At 42.9% G+C, this 20,318-nt stretch overlaps 1 protein-coding gene across 6 annotated transcripts in view; it reads right to left on the bottom strand.

Annotated features, from left to right (window-relative positions):
- The window catches only part of Rabep1 (rabaptin, RAB GTPase binding effector protein 1), a 97,840-nt gene extending 82,290 nt beyond the window's left edge, over positions 1–15,550 (bottom strand). For 2 of the 6 annotated variants that reach the window (XM_076542778.1, XM_076542780.1), the window contains exon 1: positions 15,290–15,531. In XM_076542778.1, coding sequence (XP_076398893.1) covers positions 15,290–15,323 — 34 coding nt within the window. In that variant the 5' untranslated portion in view covers positions 15,324–15,531. Of the gene's footprint in view, positions 1–11,171; positions 11,280–14,766; positions 14,840–15,289 lie in introns of those variants that run through there. The other 4 variants (XM_076542777.1, XM_076542779.1, XM_076542781.1 and 1 more) reach the window with 4 other exon arrangements.
- Positions 15,551–20,318: the final 4,768 nt, after the last annotated feature.

The raw sequence follows: 20,318 nt of genomic DNA, 5'->3' as shown, positions 1-20,318 counted from the left end.
CAGGCCAAGCTCCAGGAGTCCAGTCAAAGAGAAAGAAGGGGGGTTCTATAAGCAAGGGGCATTAAGATCATGATGGGGAAATGTACAGAGACAACCAAACCAAACTGGTGGGAACTCATGAAATTTAAACCAACACCTGTGGAACCTCCAAGGGACTGAACTGGGCCCTCTGTATAAGTGACAGTTATGTAGCTTGATCTGCTTAAGTGGCCCACTGGCAGTAGGATCAGGATCCATCTCTGGTGCATGAGCTGGCTTTTTGGAGCCCATTACCTATGGTGGGACACCTCACACAGCCTTGGGGGAGGGGGAGTTGGACCTGCCTCTACTGAATGTACCAGGTTCTGCTGACTCCCCATGGAAGATCTTACCTTCTTGTGGGACAGAATGGGGAGTGGGTTGGGGAGAAAGCTGGAGGGGAGGGAGGAGGGAAGAGGGGGATCTGTAATCGTTATGTAAAATGAATAATTTCTTAATTTAAAAAAATGAAAAAAAGTTTGTGTGTATGTGTGTCCATATGGATATGTATATCCATCCTGTGAACTACCTAAACCTAGGCTTCAAAATTCATGACCTCATGCAATTATCATTTTAGTAGTGAGCACCCAACATCATTCTTTTTTTTTTTTTTTTTTTTTTTTTGGTTTTTCAAAACAGGGTTTCTCTGTGTAGTTTTGGTGCCTGTCCTGGATCTTGCTCTATAGACCAGGCTGGCCTCGAACTCAGAGATCCGCCTGGCTCTGCCTCCCAAGTGCTGGGATTAAAGGTGTGTGCCACCACCGCTGGCCCATTCTTAATTTTTAAGACATGGTCTCATGTAGCTAAGGCTGGCTCTGACCTCTGCTAGAAAGCCAAGGATGATCTTGAACTTTGGACCTTCTTGCCTCTAGCTTCCAAGCGGAGGTTGTAAATATAGATCACAACACAACACACCCTACTGTGGTGATAATATTGTGTACCCTAATAAACTTGCCTGAGGATCAGAAGACAGAGCCAGCCACTAGATTAGACAGAGATTAGGCAGTGGTGGCACACACCTTTAATCCCAGCACTTGAGATCTCATGCCTTTGTTTGGGAAGCACACATGCCTTTAATCCCAGGAAGTCATATGGCATAGCAGAGAAAGATATATAAGGCATGAGGAGACAGGAACTCATTCTCTTTAGGCTGAGGATTTTATAGAGGTAAGAACTAGTGGCTGGCTGTTCTGCTTCTCTGATCTTTCAGCTTTCACCTTGGTATCTGGCTTTGGGTTTTTTATTAAAAGATCATCTAAGATTCGAACACCCTACCATCATTTATATGGTGCTAGGGACTGAACCCAGGATTTATGCATGATAAGCAAGCATAATGAGCTATATCCCAAACCCTTTCTTAGTATTTTTTAAGAATACTATAAAAATCATTAACTATAGCCACTGTGCTGAATGAAAGACCTCTTGAAATCCTTCCTCTTGCCTAACTATAATTACGCATCTTTTGACTAGCATCAACTCCTCCTCCCACATAAGCAGCTTTAACAACCATAAGTTCACTTATTCTGTGTATATATGTGCTCACAAGTGCCATAGCACATATGTGCAGAGGTCAAGACAACTTGTGTAGTCAATTCTCTTCCTACCATATGGGTCCCAGGGAAGAAAATTATGCTGTCCAGCTTAGTACTTTTACCTGGTGAGCCATCATGCTGGCCCTGATGACAATTCTACCCTCTACTTTTACAAAGTCCACAGATGATTGAAATCATATACCTGGATTTGACATTACATAATGTCAGCTTGGTTTGTCATTACAAATGACAGAATTTCTTTTTAAATTCTCAACAGTATCTCACTGTGCATGCATACATCTTTCTTACTCATTAGGTTATCAATATACACATAGGTTGACTCTGTTTCTTGGTAGTGTGAGATGTTGCAATAAACATGGTAATGTAACTATCTCTTTTCACACACTGATTCCGTTTACTTTGGATAAACACACCACACACAGTTATCATATGGTGCTTCTATTTTTAACTTTGTGGGGAACCTCCATGCTGTTCCCCATAATGGCTATAATTTATATTCTTGTGAACAGTGAATAGGCATTTTCTTTTCTTCACAGCCTTTTGTCTTTTTTTTTTTTTTTTTTGGTTTTTTTTTTTTTCTTTTTTTTTTTTTTTTTTTTTCGAGACAAGGTTTCTCTGTGTAGCTTTGCGCCTTTCCTGGAACTCACTTGGTAGCCCAGGCTGGCCTCGAACTCACAGAGATCCGCCTGCCTCTGCCTCCCGAGTGCTGGGATTAAAGGCGTGCGCCACCACTGCCCGGCAGCCTTTTGTCTTTTTGTGAACTGTCATCCTAACTAAAGTGAAGTGTTATCTCACTGTGGTTTTTCTTTGTATTCTTTGATGACTATCAGCCACCTGTATGTGTTCTTTTAAGAAAAATCTGTCCAGATATTTTGCCTTTTTTAATAGAGTTGTTTTCTTACTACTAAGCTCCTTAGATATGGGAAGTTTTAATCTCCAACCAAATGTATCATTTCTGGATATCGTCTCCCATCCTTCTTCACTCTGATTTCCTTTGCTGCAGAGCATAGCACAGTTAGGTGGAATCCCATTTGTCTGCTTTTGCTTTCATTATCTGTGCTTTTGAGATTATATCCCAAACAAATCACTGCCTGGACAAATGTGGGTATTTTCTTCTAAGTTTTCTTGTAGCAGTTTCATAGTTTTGTCTTACATTTAGGTCTTTAATCCACTTTATGTTTATTTTTGTACATGGTGTGACATAAGGATCTAATTATTCCTCTGCATAAGGATACACAGTTGCCTGTTTTATTGAAGCAGCCATCTTTTGTTCATTATTATGTTCTTAGCACCTTAGTGGCTGTAAGAGTATGGATTTAAGAATATGAATCTATTTGTATCTGGTTTGTTGTGTTTTCTGGTGCTAGGGATTGAACCAAGTCTTTGCACATGCTAGGCAAGAATCTACATCCATTCCAAGCCTACTGGTGTTTTTATGCTAGAACCTGCCAATATAATTACAATAGTTTTGTAATATTAAATATAATACTAGAGTGGCAGCAAATGGCACAGGAAGATGACACATAATTACCTTTAAGGAATAAGGTTTACTAGGAGAAAGGGCCTCCAGTTCATGATCTAGGCTAAAGGTACAAGAAAGAAAAAGGTTCAAACTATGCAAGAGGTCATGACAAGGCCTTAAAAGGAGATTTCCCTTTAATATCTGGAGAGATGGTTCATTAAGGAGAAGAGAGCAGGAGAGATGGATCAGCAGTCAAGAGCACTTGCTGTAGGGGGCTGGAGAGATTGCTCAGTGGTTAAGAGCACTGGCTGCTCTTCTGGATGACCAGGGTTCAATTCTCAGTACCCACATGGCACCTCATAACTGTCTGTAACTCCAGTTCCAGGGTACCTGACACCCTCATGCAGGCAAAACACCAATGCACATAAAAAAGTTTGTTAAAGAGCACTTGCTGCTCCTCCAGAGATCCCAAGTTCAGGTCCCAGCACCTATGTCTAGCATCTCAAAACTACCTATTAACTCCAGCTTCAGGGACTCTGGCACTGCATGCATGAGCACACATATGGAAACAAATCTTCTTAAAAAAAATAAGGCGGCCAAGTGGCAGTGGTCCATACCTTTCATCCCAGCACTTTCCCACCAAATAGATATAAAATGGATAACCACTTTTAAGGGAATGGGGCTGGGGGAACCTCTCCAGAAAGATCCCACTGATAAAGAGTCTTATGAGAAAGCCCTGAACAAAGAGGATTCCTGCCTTCTTTAATATACATGTAACATTTTAGAGGCTGGTGGAAGTGATACATCACATGACTTAGTTCAACACAGTCCATGTGACAAAGAGCATGAAAAAATCAGATATAAGTGAAGAGCTGTCAAGTCACAGCAGATTGCTTAACTCTTTCCCAGGGAGCTGCAGGTAGGTGTGGCCTGATATCTTCAGGCTGTGGGAAATGGCCTTAAGAATGACCACTGTAAACTGGCAGGCCCATGTTCTAAAACGTAGTCTATTTTGAAATCAGGTAAAATGATGCGACCTGATTTTCTTTTTACTCAAGACTGATTGGCTACTCAGAGACTCAGAACTTCACAGGTTCCCTGCAAATTTTAAGACTTTTTTTTTCCTATTTCTCTAATGAACACCATTGGTATTTTGATAGTTACAAAGAATCACTAGATAGCTTCCAGCAGTATGGACATTTTTGTTTGTTTCTATTTTGTTTTTCAAGACAAAGTTTCTCTGTGTCACTCTGGCTGTCTTGTATACCAGGACTGGCCTTGAACTCACAGAGATCCACCTGTCTCTGCCACTCGAGAGCTGGGATAAGAGGTGTGCCACACCACTGCCAGAATTCTGTTTTTGTCTTCTCAGTGTGGACATTTTAAACAATGCTAATAACCCTTCCAACCCATGAACACTGGATACTTTCATTTATTTGTAGCCTCTTTCATCAATGTTTTCTCATTTCCAGCTCTGAGATAGCTCCCCTCCTTTGCCATTATCTTCTATAGGTATTATAAGTGGAATTTGTTTTTTCCAAGACAGAGGGAAGGTAGGACATAAAAACACAACAGGTTTGGGGTTTTGTTTGCTGTTGTTTTGTTTAGGGTAAGAAGTTATTTTTTGTTCTTTCCTATTCACTGGTTTGTTTTTGGAGTGCCGAGGTTAAATCTACAACACCCCTCAAATGCACATGCTCTATCTCTGAGCTAGCTCCCCAGCCCTCACTTCTGTTGATTTTATACCCTCCCCATGAATTTGTTTGTTCTCACTGTGTGTTTGTGTCATCTTCAGAGTTTTCTAAATATGTTAAGTTTCTGTCAATGTGACAACTACCGGAGAGGAACTGTTTATGGACTGATTTGGGCTCACAATTTCAGTTTTCAAGCCATGTCACGATGGCACAAGGCATGATAGGAGAGTGACGCTCACTTCATTGCCACCAGGAAGCAAAGGAGGTAACCTTGAGAAATGATAGAATCTGCAAAGGCATGCTCCCAGTAACCTATTTCCTACAACTAGGCCTTATCCCCGAGTTCTTCCACCTCCCAATAATGCCATAAATTGTGAAGGCTTCAGTGGAGTAATTGATACAGGCAAAGCCTTGTGATCTAATCATTTCCTCCAGAGCTCCACCTTTAAATATTGCTATTTTGGGAACCAAAACACTCTGGGGACATTCTACATTCAGTCAGAGAGACAGTTTAACTTCTTCTCAGTTTGGATGCCTTTTACTGCTTTCTCTTATCTAACTGCTCTGAATAGGACTTGCCATTCGGTGTCAAATAGAAGTGATAAAATGAACAACATTGTCTTTTTCCAGTTTCAACACTTTCCCATTCAAGATGTTAGCTGTGGATTTTGTCAAAATTGGTGGTTATTATGTTATTAATTCTGTACCTAATTTGTTGAGTTTTTGCCAAGGAATATTGGCTTTTGTCAAATGCTTTTCCTGCTTCTACTAAAATAATCACTCTATGATTTTGTCCTTTATTCTCTTGATATGGTTACCTATATTTATATGTGTTAAACCATCCTTGCACTTCTGAATGAATCCCACTTTACCATGAAGTCATCTTTTTTAATATGCCACTGAATTTTTCTCAATAGCTTACTGAAAATACTGTATATGTTCAGGAATAATAGTTTAGTTTTTTTTTTGTCTTGTTTTGTTTTCAGAGACAGGGTCTCACTAGACTGCCCTTGAACTCACAGGGATCTACCTACCTCTGCCTAAGTGCTAGGTTTACAGGCATGTAGCACCATGCCAGGCTTTTTCTTGTATCCATGTCTAGTTTGTGTATCACAGTAATGCAGGCACTGAGGAGTGAACTTAGGAGTCCTTTCCAAATATTTAAAGAGTTTTTCCAGAACTGTTATTAGTCTTTTAGATACTTGACTGAACTCATCAGTGAAGTCATCAGACCCTGGGCTTATTCTATGACAAACTTACTGATTCAATCTTCCTACTCAGCACTGGACTGTTCACATTTTCTATTTCTCCATAATTCAATCTTAGTAAATTGTAGCATCCATTAATTTACTTCTCCACTTGTCAAAAATTCTTCATAACTCTCAAGGTTGTATTCATGTATTCTCTCCAATATAAAATAGATATAGCATGAGTAGAGGGTCCATGTTACCTAACTTTCTGAATGGTGCAAAATGTCTCTGCTATATCTAATCAAAATTCTGTGAATGAGAAAGTGAGACCATATTATTATAGCTGCCTGTTTCATGTCAGTTTCTTTCAAAAACTATCTATTGTTCACATTTACTCTATACCAAGTATTTTGTTGAAAATACCACTATCACTCAGGCAAGTTGCCTCTTCCTCATGGTGTTTGCATTCAGACTTTTATGTTCCATAAGAAGTATTCTGTAACATCTGCAACACCCATTATCAATAAATTGCTTATTAAAGAAATGAAAGTAGCTGGGTGGTGGTAGCACAAGCCTTTAGTCCCAGCACTCAGGAGGCAGAGCCAAGCAGATTTGTGACTTCATCTCTTTAGTCCTTAGTCTCATTTATAAAGTGAGAAAGTTGACTACTCTCTAGGATTCCTTGTGGATATAGTTAGATGTCTTTCTACTACTTTCCATAGTTAAGTATATCTAGAGAATACCAGGTTCCAGGTTCTAGGTTCCAATAGAAGTCACTCACTGGAGTTTGCCTGAAAAAGAATCTAAAGAACGGCAAATAGATTCTAGTCATGCAGTGAAAGTAATAAACCAAATACTTAGAAAGAACACAACATTACTATTCAACTGCTTCAGACTGACATGCAAAAGAATGCTTGGGATTTCCTCTGGGTGGTCCTAGCAAACAAAACTAAAGCAGTTATAGTTCTGCAAACCTTACTTTAATTAAAAGAAAAATTAAATACAAATCCAGTTAAAATCAGGAGGTGACAAGCTTTCTTCTCTAGAAGGAACAGAATTTAGACTACCAATTCAGAAGACCACTGACTGTTTTCTCGCTGGGCATCTTCAGAGTTCAAGGCCGTTCCTTCACTGAATCAGCAACATCTAGAAGGCAGGCTGTATATCATTCATTTTTATATTCCCCAAACATGACATTATCTGGCACAATTGTACTACACAAAAATAAACAATAAAAGTTTACAGATACCCTTATAAAGATTAAACTCAGTTTAATGACTGACTACACATGAAGAGTCTATCAGGCTGGAAAAATGGCGCAGGGGTTAAGAGTGTTTACTGCTCTGGCATAGGAACTGAGTTGAAGTCCTTCCCTGAATATTTGGCCTCAGCCCTGGAAGCAGACATTACTCATGTCTAGTATTGTTGTACTATATTCTTCAATGTTTTCTTTTCTCCTAGTAGATGACCTATTAACTCTTTAAAAAAAAGAAAAATGGTCCAGCGATGGTAGTACTACGCCTTTAATCCCAGAGCTTGGGAGGCAGAGACAAAAGTATCTCTGAGTTCTGAGTTCAAGGCCAGCCTGGTCTACAGAGTGACTTCCAGGACAGCCAGGCTACACAGAGAAACCCTGTCTTTTTTTGTTTGTTTTTTCGAGACAGGGTTTCTTTTTTGAACTCACTAAGATTCGCCTGCTTCTGCCTCCCAAGTTCTGGGATTAAAGGTATGCCCCACCACTACCCAGCCAGAAATCCTATCTTGAAAGACTATAAAAGAATTGGAATAAGGAGGTGGGAGGTCGTTCTAAACCAGAAACCTTGAGATGATTAAATAAATAAATAAATAAATAAATAAATAAATAAATAAATAAATGTCAGCTGGGCGGTGTTGGCCCATGCCTTTAATCCCAGCACTTGGGAGGCAGAGCCAGGCAGATCTCTGTGAGTTCAAGGCCAGCCTACAGAGTGAGATCCAGGACAGGGACCAAAACTACACAAAGAAACCCTGTCTCAAAAAACCGGGGGAAGCCGGGCGGTGGTGGCGCACGCCTTTAATCCCAGCACTCGGGAGGCAGAGCCAGGTGGATCTCTGTGAGTTCGAGGCCAGCCTGGACTACCAAGTGAGTCCCAGGAAAGGCGCAAAGCTACACAGAGAAACCCTGTCTCGAAAAACCAAAAAAAAAAAAAAAAAAAAAAAAAAAAAAAAAAAAAAAAACCGGGGGAAAAAAAAGTCAGATCACAAAAATTGCTTTTTGTACAATAAAAAAAAGTAGATAAGTAACAAACTAGGATAACAAAATATCTAATACATAGCAAAAACCTAATGCAATTTATAGTGTTCCTCTAATTCAACAAGAAAAGAAAGCTGAGCCGGCTCAGTCAGTAAAGTATTTGCCACACAAGCAGAAGGACCTGAATTCAACTCCCCATCACCCACACAAAAAGCAAGACAGAGATACACAGCTATTACCTCAGCTCTTGGGGGACAAAGACAGGAGGATCTCTGGGGCTTGCTGACCAGCAAGTCTAGCCAATTTCAATTGTAACCAGTTGCTCAGTTCTAACCAGCAAGTGCCAAGTTCAGTGAGAGACCCAGCCTCATAAAATAAGGTGGAGAAAGGCTTAAAAAGACACCTAATTGTCAACCTCTAATATCCATGTACATGTGCACATGCACCTGCATACACACAAACACGTACACCACACACACAGGAAAAAAACAATTAACCAGGACAATTCAATGGGGAAAAAATGATATAATGGTCAATTTACAAAAATAATTTAGTCAATTAGGGCCAGCAAGATGGTTCAGAGAATAAAGTAGCTAGTCATACAAGCCTAGTGAGCTAGCTGAGCTTGATCCCTAGAACCCATGTAGAAATAGAAGAGAAAACCACCGCTCAAACTGTCCTTTGACCTCCACAGAAGCACACATACCCCATAACCCGAAACATTAAATAAAGTAATAAAAAAATTAAGTATAAAAACATGCATACCTGAAAAAAATATCATCAGCTAAGGCTCAGTGATAGAACACTTGCCTGGTATACACAAAAAGCCTGGATTCATTCCACAGCTCTATGAAAATGAATCCAGGCTTTTTGTGAAAATGAATCAACCCACTTTTTAAAGCCACCATGTCATCTACCTGCTTCAAACCCTTCAACAGTATCTCTTTCACCTCTACAGCTAAGACCACCCAGGTCAGCCCACTAACACATCAGACCTTTCTCGCTATTTGCTCCAAGAGAGAGACTCCTGTTCATCCATCAGACAGCAACACCAGAACCACCTCCTCTCAATGACCAAACTCCTCAAATGCATAGCACTATGCGACCCTCACAGGTCCTCAGGCAGAATTTTGGGATTCAAACATCCAATGCCATCAGCAAACCCCACAGGCTATTATTTCAAAATAAAGATGCCATCAAACATCCAGATTCCATCACCTTTACCTGGATTCAGGCCTCCCTTGCCTCCCCAAAACTCTATTGCCAATCCAACAACCAAAGCAACATGGGGTTTTGTTTGTTTGTAGTCTTTGTTTATTTATTTGTAGGTTGTTGTTTTTAGTTTTTGAAGCAGATTCTCACTGTGTAGCCCAGGCTGGCCTCAAACGTTGTAGCAATCCTTCTGCTTCAGCCTCCTAGTGCTAGGATTACAGGTTTGAACCACCATGCCCAGCACCTTGTTATGTCCAATCATATCACTCTTCTGCTTAAAACCCTTTTCAATGGTTTCCCATAGTAAAATGGATTGATTCACTTGCTCATTTTGACAGAGATGGACCCATAGTGAAAGCCAATCTTTAAAACGTTTCTGTGGCCCTACAAAATCTGCCCTCACTTCATTATCTCTGTGATCTCACATCCCATTACTCTCATCTCTCACTCTCCTAACATCATTCCAATCACAATGACTTCTTCAAATATGTCAGATATATTCCCTCAAAGCTTTTGCTTCATGGCTAATTCCACTTCGTCCTTCAGGTCTCTGCACAAATTTTATCTATAACGGGACATCTGTATCAGATTATCACTATTCTGACCATTTCATTTAAAAACAACCCCAGAGCTTGAGAGAGGGCTTAGCAGTTAAGATCATTTGTTACGATTGCAGAGGATCCTAGCATCCACACCAGGTAGTTCAAACTGTCTGTAACTCTTGCTCTTGGGACTCTAACAGCCTCTTCTGGCTTCTGGGCACCTAAATACATATGTACCCACCCTATCCCACAAATACATATACACATAAGTAATAAAATAAATAAATAAATAATCTAGTCCATACTTCCTTGGACTCTGCTCTGCTGTTTTGCAGAGCTCTTATTGGCTAAGACTCTATATAACCTGTGTATGTTCAGTACCTGTTTTCTCTTCATTAAGGCAGGACTGTTATTACCTGTCAAGTTCACTGATGAATTATAATTACAAGAATTGTGCCTGGCAAGTAGTACACATTAGTAATAGTTAAATAAATGGTTTTATACCAGTCTATGGAATAATCTAATTAATGACTAAATGACTACCTAGAACAGAGACTGGGTCTGGTTTGGCTTATCTTTCTATTTCTTAAAGACTAACAAAGGGGTTGGCATAGTCCAAGCACCAAAGTGTTAATTGAAGAATACCTCCAGTATAATGGGCATTCCTGTAATCCCAGGACTTAGGAGATGAAGTGGGACTAGTGTTAGTTTGAGGTGAACCAGAGCTACACAGTGAATCCAAGACTAACTGTCTGAGAGAGACAGACAGAGGGAAAGAGACAGAGACAGACAGGATGACCAACAGACAGAAACAACAAAATAGCCTTAAAAAAATCTATCAGAAGACAAGTTTAAAACAACATCCATCCAGCACTTTTAATGGGGAAATCTACCTTCTCATATACCTTGGCAGGTATGTAAATTGATACTTCTTTTTTTTAGCTTAAGCTAACAGCAGCTTTAACATTTAACTCTGTCAGAACGTGCCCTTTAACTCAGTAGTCTCACAGATATAACAGCAAGAGCACCAGTGGTGCAGGCCTGCAATTCCAGTTACTAAGGAGAGTGGGGCTGGAGGATCTTAAGTTCAAGGCCTGCTATGTTACAGTGAGGCCTTGTCTCAAATTTTAAAGAAACTAGAGCTACATCTCAATAGTATAGTGCTTGCTTAGCACGCACAAGATCCTAGATTCAAATCTCAGTAGAAAAAAAAAGTACACCATTTTAGCACTGCTTATAAAATGAAAAGAAGAGATTAGCAACCTACCAGCCCATCAGTGGAAACACAGCCAAGCAGGGTGTCTCATGCCTGTAATCCCAATACTCCAGAGGATAAAGTAGGAGATCATCATGAATTGGAGGCCAGCTGGACTAGAGTGGGACCCTGTCTCAATAATAAAAATAAAAATAGGGGTTGGAGAGATGGCTCAACAGTTAAGAGAACTGATTGCTCTTCCAGAGGACCTGGGTTCAATCCCCAGCACCCACATGGTGGCTCACAACCACCTGTAACTCCAGTTCCAGGGATCCAATCCCCTCTTCTGGCCTCTGTAGGTACCAGGGACAGACATACATGCAGGCAAAATACAAGTACACATAAAATAATAACAAAAATAATTAAAATAATAATGAAGAATAACAAGCAAATCCATTATACATGCCACACACGTGATGGAATAGACTTTTAATAAAACAAGGCAGAGTTATAATACAGAAACAGACAATGGTCCTTCTGATCTAGTAAACAAACCAGAGGGTCCTGGATTCAGATATTCTGTGTTTGAATCCTGACACTCTAACTTACTGTAACTCCAGGCATATTTAATTTGTCTGAACTTCAGTTTCTTCATCAAAAACTAGGACCAGCAATACTATTAACAATAGCACCCTCCTCAGTGATGTGAAGATTCCTTGAGATAGTACCTGTAATAAGCTATGGCATGACATACAGCCACGTAACCATTTACTTACACACACATACACACACATACATACACACACACACACACACATACACACACATACATATACACACACACAGCAATGATAAATAACATTTAAATGAGATAAGAAAGTTGCAGACCTATGTATGTAATACCCATCTATTTCAAGGATTAAAGGTAACGTGTCTGTATAACCATGAATAAAAAGCAGAACAGAAATCTCACCTCTGAGAATGGGGAAAATATACTTCTACTTCTTAAGATTTTTTTTTCTAGTATATAAAGCATCAATGAAGGGCTGGAGAGATAGCTCAGCGGTTAAGAGAACTAGATGTTCTTCCAGAGGACCTGGGTTTGATTCCCAGAACCCACATGATGGCCCACGACCATCTGTAACTCTAGTCCCAAAAGGACCCAACATCCTCTTCTGGCTTCCAAGGGTACCAGACATGCACATGGCGCAAAACACCCATAAAGATACACATAAACTTAAAACATAAAATAAAAGAAAAGCATCAATGGGGGTGGTCTTTGTAACGTTTCGAAGCTAGCATATATTATGGAATGTGTAAATGAAGTTAAACATATCTATGTCCTCAAATACTTATCATTCCTTTATAGGAAAATATTCAAAATCTTTTTCTAAAATACATTTTCTTTTTTTTTTTTTTTTTTTTTTTGGTTTTTTCGAGACAGGGTTTCTCTGTGTAGCTTTGCGCCTTTCCTGGAACTCACTTGGTAGACCAGGCTGGCCTCGAACTCACAGAGATCCGCCTGCCTCTGCCTCCCGAGTGCTGGGATTAAAGGCGTGCGCCACCACCGCCCGGCACATTTTCTTATATAGAGGGATTATATAAAAACAAAGTAAAGGGCCAGTGGCATCACTCAGCAAGTAAATGTGACCGCTGTCAAGCCTGGTGATCTCAAAAACCACAGAGTAAAGAGAGAGAACCAACTCCCACAAGTTGTCCCCTGACCTCCACACACATGCTTGTGGCATGTATACATACACACACAAATAAAATTTAATTTTAATGAAGCAAGATCAAAACAAATGCTTCTAAGATACAGTTTAGCTTAAACTGAAATCTGAGAATTTTTACCCTTGTCTTTGAATTTTCAAGGGAAAATAATTTACTCAATTGACATTTGTCTATTAAAATGTACCATCAAAAAACAAACTTTCAAAAATAAATAAATAAATAAATAAAAACTTTCAAAAATTATGAAATAAGAAAAAATTTTAAATGGCTACATCTCATCTTGCCAATTACATAAAAATTACATACATACTCTTAATATACCTTTATCCTCAAAAACAAAGCAAAGTAGTGAAAAAGAAAAAGACTCAGCAACTGCTTCTGAGTCCAAGACTAGATATGTTTTACTGTCAATTTGATTCAAAGGAATTCGCCAACTCCTTTGGAGGGATTGAAATTCAAGTGTGCTTTTAATTAAAGTTATCAATATGAACTCAACTAAAGAAGAAAACTAATTCCCCAAGATGAACTTCTAAGCAGACATTGACAGAAGAATTCAAACATACCAAATTCTCTCTCCTTTTGAGAATGATAAGTTATGGCCACCCATTTAATTTACAATTAAAAAAAAAAAACTACAATGTAAACTCAATCCCACCCCATAGTCCTGAGATTTGAAAAATCGGAAGTAATCCTGAAGTGGGAACAAGACTATGAGATTCCTCAAAGCTAACGTTTTCCTCAGCGCTGTGAAGTGCTTAGTCATTTCTGCCTATTTGCTGGGAAGACCATTTCATATCTTGAAAGAGGCAGGAACTGTGGAGTCCAGACTCCCCGTCACCTGAGCAGTCCGTGGAAGGCAAAAGAAGGCAGCAGCTAAACATACCTACCAGAAGCCAGAGCTTTCTCTGTATTCTGCCTCTGTCTGCAGTAACAAAGAGGGTTTGTAAAGTTTTCTTCCCTGACACCAAATACAAAAGTGAGAATTAAAAGAAGGTCCAAAAAAAAAAATCCCTGTTTCCCGACAGCCCACCATCTCTTCTCTTCTACTTGAATAGAACAGCAAGTGAATAAAGTCCAGGCTGGACATTGCCCTTTAGGCAACTAACAGAACCCAAAACAAGAGGCTCACAGGTTTTGGAGCACGCTTCCCTGAGAGCAGCAAGGGCCTTAAAATCTGATAACATTGTTTCCAGTTCACCCACGGCAAGAACAGAGAGATTTTCACAAAAGGTTATTTCAAGAGACTATTCCTGGTAAAGGCCAAAAGAAGAACCCTCCTGTGCCAAACACCGTATCCAACTTACACTTACACATAAAGATGCTAAGCACAAAGGCCGACTATAGAAATACACCTGAAAGAACTTTAACTAGATACAGTAAGATCTTGCCAAGGACCGAGCACATTCTTTTCAAACATAACTCCAGGTTGAGGGGAAAAAATTTTTTTTTGAAACAATGTGGTCAAAACTCTTCAGAGTCCCTTCAGCAGAGCTCAGTCGCCTGAAAGATCATGAAGGGCTCTGACAACCAGTCTGGCTTATTTAGGACAAGGCCTTTTTTCCTTTCCAAACATATAATATGAGCATTATTAAAAGACAGTTGGACCTGCACCTGTAAGTCTCGGCTACTGAGGCAGGAGCCAACATGGTCAACGAAGTGAGACACCACCACCACCCCACCACCCCCCATCGCTTGAAAGGAGGAGACGAAAAGGAGAGGAAGACTGATTCCTCGACTTTGGCTTTCTCGAGCACCGCTTTCATTCCCAACACTCTGAAAATAATACTAAGCTATCCTTTTACATATGAATGGTGCCATCTTTATCGCATGGCCCAACGGCTTGCCCATCTTTCTCGATAAAGGGACATGAATCAAGCACTCCTCGTACGTCAGAAAGCGAGGTCCTAAAGAGACTAAGAAATGGGCCCGGACTCACCGTTAAGCAACACTACCACTCAAAGAAGGCTACCAAAATCATTAGCGATCCCAGTTACTTTTACAAGTCGCAGAACCCGGTGCAAAGAGCGCTGGAGCGTGGCCCGAGGAGGCGGGGGCGGAGGTGGGGCGAGAGGCACACCGCCACTACCGAGACCAGGGCTCGCTCTTTTTTTTTTTTTAAACGAATATAGCACATGTTCTCCATTTCCATCCTCCCCACGGGCGGAACCCACATGCTAATCCCACGGCACCTTCCTCTCCGCGCTCCCCCGCCGCCGCCGCCGCCGCCGCCGCCGCCGGCTCCCGCAGGCTCCCCACGCCCTTCCCCGCAGCCGCCCGCGCGCGCGCGCGCGCGCCTCCCGCCCCCTCCCCAGCCCGGCCGCCCTGGCCCCGCGCCGCCCGCGCGCTCCCGCCCCCGGCCCCGCGGGTCACCCCCGGGCCCGCGCGCGTGCCCTTCCGGCCCCAAGGGCCCCCGCGCCGCCGCGCCGGGCAGGCCGCGCCCGCCATGGTGGGCGCCTCACCGTCAGGCTGGGGTGCCGAGCCCGGCTGCGCCATGGCCAGGAGGCGGCCTCGGGGACCGGGGATGGGCGGGGAAGCGGCGTCCCGGACTGCCGCGGGCTCAGCTGGCGGAGGAGGCGTCGACCGAGCTGCGGCCGCCGCCGCCCAGGGAGGAACCGCTAAGGCTGGAGCCGCCGGCGCCGCCACAGCCCCGGGCAGAGACGGACCGGAGCGCCGACCTCCGCCTCCTCATCCTGACAGCGGGAAATAAGCAGTGCGCAGGCGCAGGGGGATGGGGCGGCACGTGACGCTGGCCTAAGGGGAGAGGCGGGGCCTCCGGAGGGAGGGAGGCAGGGGAGGAGGGGTCGGCGGCCTGAGCATCAGAGGGAAGCTGCTGATGAGAGCCAGGGGTGGAGGAGGCTGGTGGCGGGAAAGCCAAGGACTCTTGAAGCTCCTGGTTCCCAGAACCTAGTCAAAAGGGGGGTGAAAAAAGCCCGGGTGAGGAAATCCTGTGGTGCACGCCAGCCCAGCCGCTTCTTCGCCTGGCTCTGTGACCTTGAGAGAGTGAGTCCCTTAACCTCATAACCTTGATGAGTACAGTAGCTAAGAAAAGTTTAAATGAGGCAATAAAGTAGGAAGGATTGTTGTGGCCAGAACTTGGCCAGGACTCCGGGTCTTCTGATGTGCAAGCCAGTGTACTTCCCATTAAGCCGCTATGTCTGACTTTTATGTGCCCAGCCCAGGGAAGCTGCTGGAAATATAGCCAAGACGCAGTGCTTGCGCCGGGGACTGGAGAGGAGAAATTGCATACAGAAAGTACTGTGGTGGTGGCGCACGCCTTTACTCCCAGCACTCGGGAGGCAGAGGCAGGTGGATCTCTGTGAGTTCCAGGCCAACCTGGTCTACAGAGTGAGATCCAGGAAAACCTCCAAAGCTACACAGAAAAACCCTGTCTCGAAAAAAACAACAGCAAAAGTACTGCCCGCATGCCTGGGCAAGAGAGCCAGCCCTAGGCTCCATTCTTTAGAGATTCCTCTCCAGCCTCGCTGCCTCTCTAGGACAAGGAGTCCACACAGTCTGGCACTTCAAGACCAAGTCCACCTGCTTGCCCTGTGGCCGAAGCTTTAGTCTCTCCTTTTTCTATAAGACAGGGACTTACAGAAAAGGGCAGCGGTACTTGAAGGAGGGGGCATGGCACTTAGACGTTTGAGCTGCTTGGGGAGCAAGGCAGCTCAGGAAAGAAGGGGAGCCACGGCCGGTAGCCAGACTCCTCTCAGCACCTTGTTCAAGTGCACACGCCCCCGAAGTCCAGGAATCTAGGCTGTTCTGTTTCTTCACTTTTTTTTATCTCCTGCAGTCCTGGGGACTTAACCTTAAGCACAGTAGGCAAGCACTCCAGCACTCCGCCATTCAGCTATCGCCGCAGCTCTTGTTCTATTTTTTGTTTGGAAACTCCATCTCCCTCAATTGCCCAGGTTGGCCTTGACTTTGCAACCCTCCTGCTTTTCCTCCTGAGAAGCTGGGATTCCAGGGCTGGACCACCAAGACCTACTCTTTGTCTTTTCTTCTTTACTTATTTTGATTCTAAGAATTCTAAATTTAAGTCTGCCCCCAGGGTCATTGCAAAGCTCTTAACATTCAAACCACAATGATGCGCATTAGTCATAATAGAAGACTAGACTCTAATGAGGTTCACAGTGCATTGGAATGGTTTATAATTTTAAATAATTTCAGTAGTCACCTATTTGTACTTTTGCCTCAGGTCCCACTAACATGAAGGGAGAGTTTAATATTCAGACTTTTAAGCAATCAACATTCCCTGATGACCAGTATGCCTTTGACAGGGCAAACAAGGCCTGTCTCCACCCACCCACTCATATCTATCTGCCCTTCCTGGGTGAACAAATCCTTGCTCAGCAGGAAGACCTTTGGCCGGAATAGGGCAACTCAGTAATCATCTGTCCTGTTGCAATGACTAATAGGAGGCAGGAGCCATAAAGATGGCAGATGCTGATGTTCTCTACAGATGGGACTCCTTCCACTCAGTGAGTGGCATATTTATTACCATTGATAACCAGGGTTGCAGCCTCAAGACCAAGGCCACTTCTAAATGATCAGAGGTCTGGTATGGACACCCAGAGCCCCCTGTGTCAGTAGCTGAAAAGGTCATTTTGAAATCATCCCAGAGGATCACCAGTTATTTACCTTTCATATTCATCCCTTTTTTTTTTTTTAAGACAGGTTCTAGCCAGGTGGTGGTGGTGGTGGTGACACCTTTAATCCCAGCGCTCGGGAGGCAGAGGCAAATGGATCTCTGTGAGTTCAAGGCCAGACTGGTCTAAAAAGCAAGTTCCAGGACAGTGAGGACTACACAGAGAACCCCTGTCTTGAAAAAACAAAAAAGAAAGAAAAAGACAGGTTTTCGTGTAGCCCAAGCTAGCCTTGAACTCACCGTATAGCTTATGCCGGCCTTGAATTCCTGATCCTCCTGCCTTCCAAATGCTAGGATTACAAATCTAGGGTTTTGTGCCTTCTAGGCAAGCACTCTACCAACTAAGCCATAGCCCAGTCCCATTTCATATTTTTCAGGTAAGCCCTATGACCCAGCAATCAGATGCCACTCCTAGATATATACTAGAGAAAACTAAGGGATGCTCAAAGCCTTCGTTAGCTACAAAAGTTGTCATTCTTGTTGTCTTAAGGAAATTATGAAATAAAGTATGAAATAATGACTTGCCAATTATATTGCATGTGAGCCCAGTAAGACATGTACAAGAATATTCACAGCAGTATATTTCTTTATACAACAAATAAATAAATGGCCCAAATGTTCATCAACAGAGATGGTTTTGTTTTACCTTGTTTGGTTTTGGTTTTGAGACAGCAAAACTGTATCCCAGGCTGGCCTCAAACTTACAGCAATCCTCCTGCCTCAGCCTCCTGAGTGTTGTGATTACAGATGTACACCACCACAACTGACTTTGAAATGTGTGCATGTGTGATGTATGTGGGTATATATGTATGTTCATGTGTTTCAAGGTACATGTGTACATATGAAGGTCAGAAGTCTACCTCAAGTATCTTTCTTAGTTTCTCTCCATCTTATTTTTTTTATATATATAATTTTGTTTTGTTTTTCGAGACAGAGTTACTCTGTGCAGCCCTTGCTGCTCTGGAACTCACTCTGTAGACCAGGCTGGCCTCAAACTCACAGAGATCCGCCTGCCTCTGCCTCCCAAGTGCTGGGATTAAAGGTGTGCACCAACACTGCCCAGCTATTTCCACCTTATTTTTTTTTTTTCAAGACAGGGTTTCTCTATGTGGTTTTGGTGCCTGTCCTGGAACTTGCTCTGTAGACCAGGCTGGCCTCGAACTCACAGAGATCTGCCTGGCTCTGCCTCCCAAGTGCTGGGATTAAAGGTGTGTGCCAAAACCACCCAGCCATCTCCACCTTATTTATTTATTTGTTTGTTTGTTTGTTTGCTTAGTATGTATACAACATATATGCCTGCAGGCCAGAAGAGGGCACCAGATCTCATTACAGATAGTTGTGAGCCACCATGTGGTTGCTGGGAATTGAACTCAGGACCTCTGGAAGAGCAGTCAGTGCTCTTAACCTCTGAGCCATCTCTCCAGCCCTCCACCTTATTTTTAATAGGATGTCTTTGACAATATTCTTTGACAATTTTATACATGAAAACAATGTACTTTGATCATATACCAAGATACCCCCAACTCCCTCTCCCCACTCCCCACAGGCATTTCCTATATGTCCCTCTCTCGGTTTATATCATAACTCTCCTGTCTTTCTCTCTTTCCTTTTTAGTTCAGTGTATGTGTGTGATTGTGCACCAAGTGAATGCCTGGGAATTAAAGATGGTTGTGAGCTGTCATATGGGCACTGGGAATTGAACCCAGCTCCCCTGAAGAGCAACAAGCACACTCCACCACTAAGCCATATCTCCAGTGCCTGTGCTGACTTCTCCTGTTGGCTTGATCATATGCAGGTGAGTTCATGAATGCAATGGCGATCCAGAAGAGAACATTTCATAGCACCTCTGCCCGTCCTCTGGCTCTTACATTCTATCTGCCCCTCTTCCCAGATGTTCCTCTAGCTTTGCAGGGAGGAGCACTGTGAGATAGATGTCCTGTTTAGGGCTGAGCACTCAAAAATTACTTATTCTCGGCATTTTGGCCAGTTATGAGTCTCTGCATTAATTGTGGCCCACTGCACAGAGAGCTCCTCTGGCCCAAAGTTGACTCTATCAATAATCTACGCGTATAAACGTAAGTATTTTGGAGGCAGTTTGACCACAGGTCCACTTAACAAGACAACAGTATGATCTCTGACCTCCTAAGCTATGGGTTTTCAACCAAGTTTACAGTACCAGGCATGAATTCTCTCCTGTGGAGCAGACCTCCAATCCAATCCAAAAGTGTCGGTCGTCCTCAGAACCTTTTACCATGGTTACACCAGTGGACACATTTTGCCTGTCTGGTTAGTCTTGTAGCATGCAGGATTGACTGCTGGGTAATACCACTGATCGATTTTCTCCCCCAGTGGACTGCAATAGTGTTTTCTGGTCCTATGAAAGCTAGTCAGCAGGAAGGGAGTTTTCAGGTCACTTCCAGACTGGTTTCTGGACCAAAGTCCAACCTTATTTTTTGAGACAAGGTCTCTCCCTGAACCTGAAGTTCACTAACACAACTAGATTAGCTATCCAACCAGCCCCAGGGAAATGCCTACGTCTACTTCCCCAGTGCTGGGATTAAAGGTACACATTTTACATGGGTTCTGCAGAGCTGAACTCATGCTTGTATGGCAAGAACCATCTTCCCGGTGGTGCATGCATGCCCGGATGTGTGTGTGTGTGTGTGTGTGTGTGTGTGTGTGTGTGTGTGTGTGAAGACCAGAGGACATCAGGTACCCTCCTCTATCACTTTCTCCTTATTCCCTGGGAAAGGGATCTCTCACTGAACCTGGAGTTCTCCATTTTTGATCTGCACCAGCAGCCATCAAACTCGGGGATCCTCCTGTCTCCCCCAACTCCT

The sequence above is a fragment of the Peromyscus maniculatus genome, chromosome 8 (genome assembly GCF_049852395.1).
Source record: "Peromyscus maniculatus bairdii isolate BWxNUB_F1_BW_parent chromosome 8, HU_Pman_BW_mat_3.1, whole genome shotgun sequence".
In the NCBI taxonomy this organism is placed as follows: Eukaryota; Metazoa; Chordata; class Mammalia; order Rodentia; family Cricetidae; genus Peromyscus; species Peromyscus maniculatus.
Note: the sequence above shows the minus strand (reverse complement) of the source record. Positions and strands in the feature narration are given on the sequence as shown.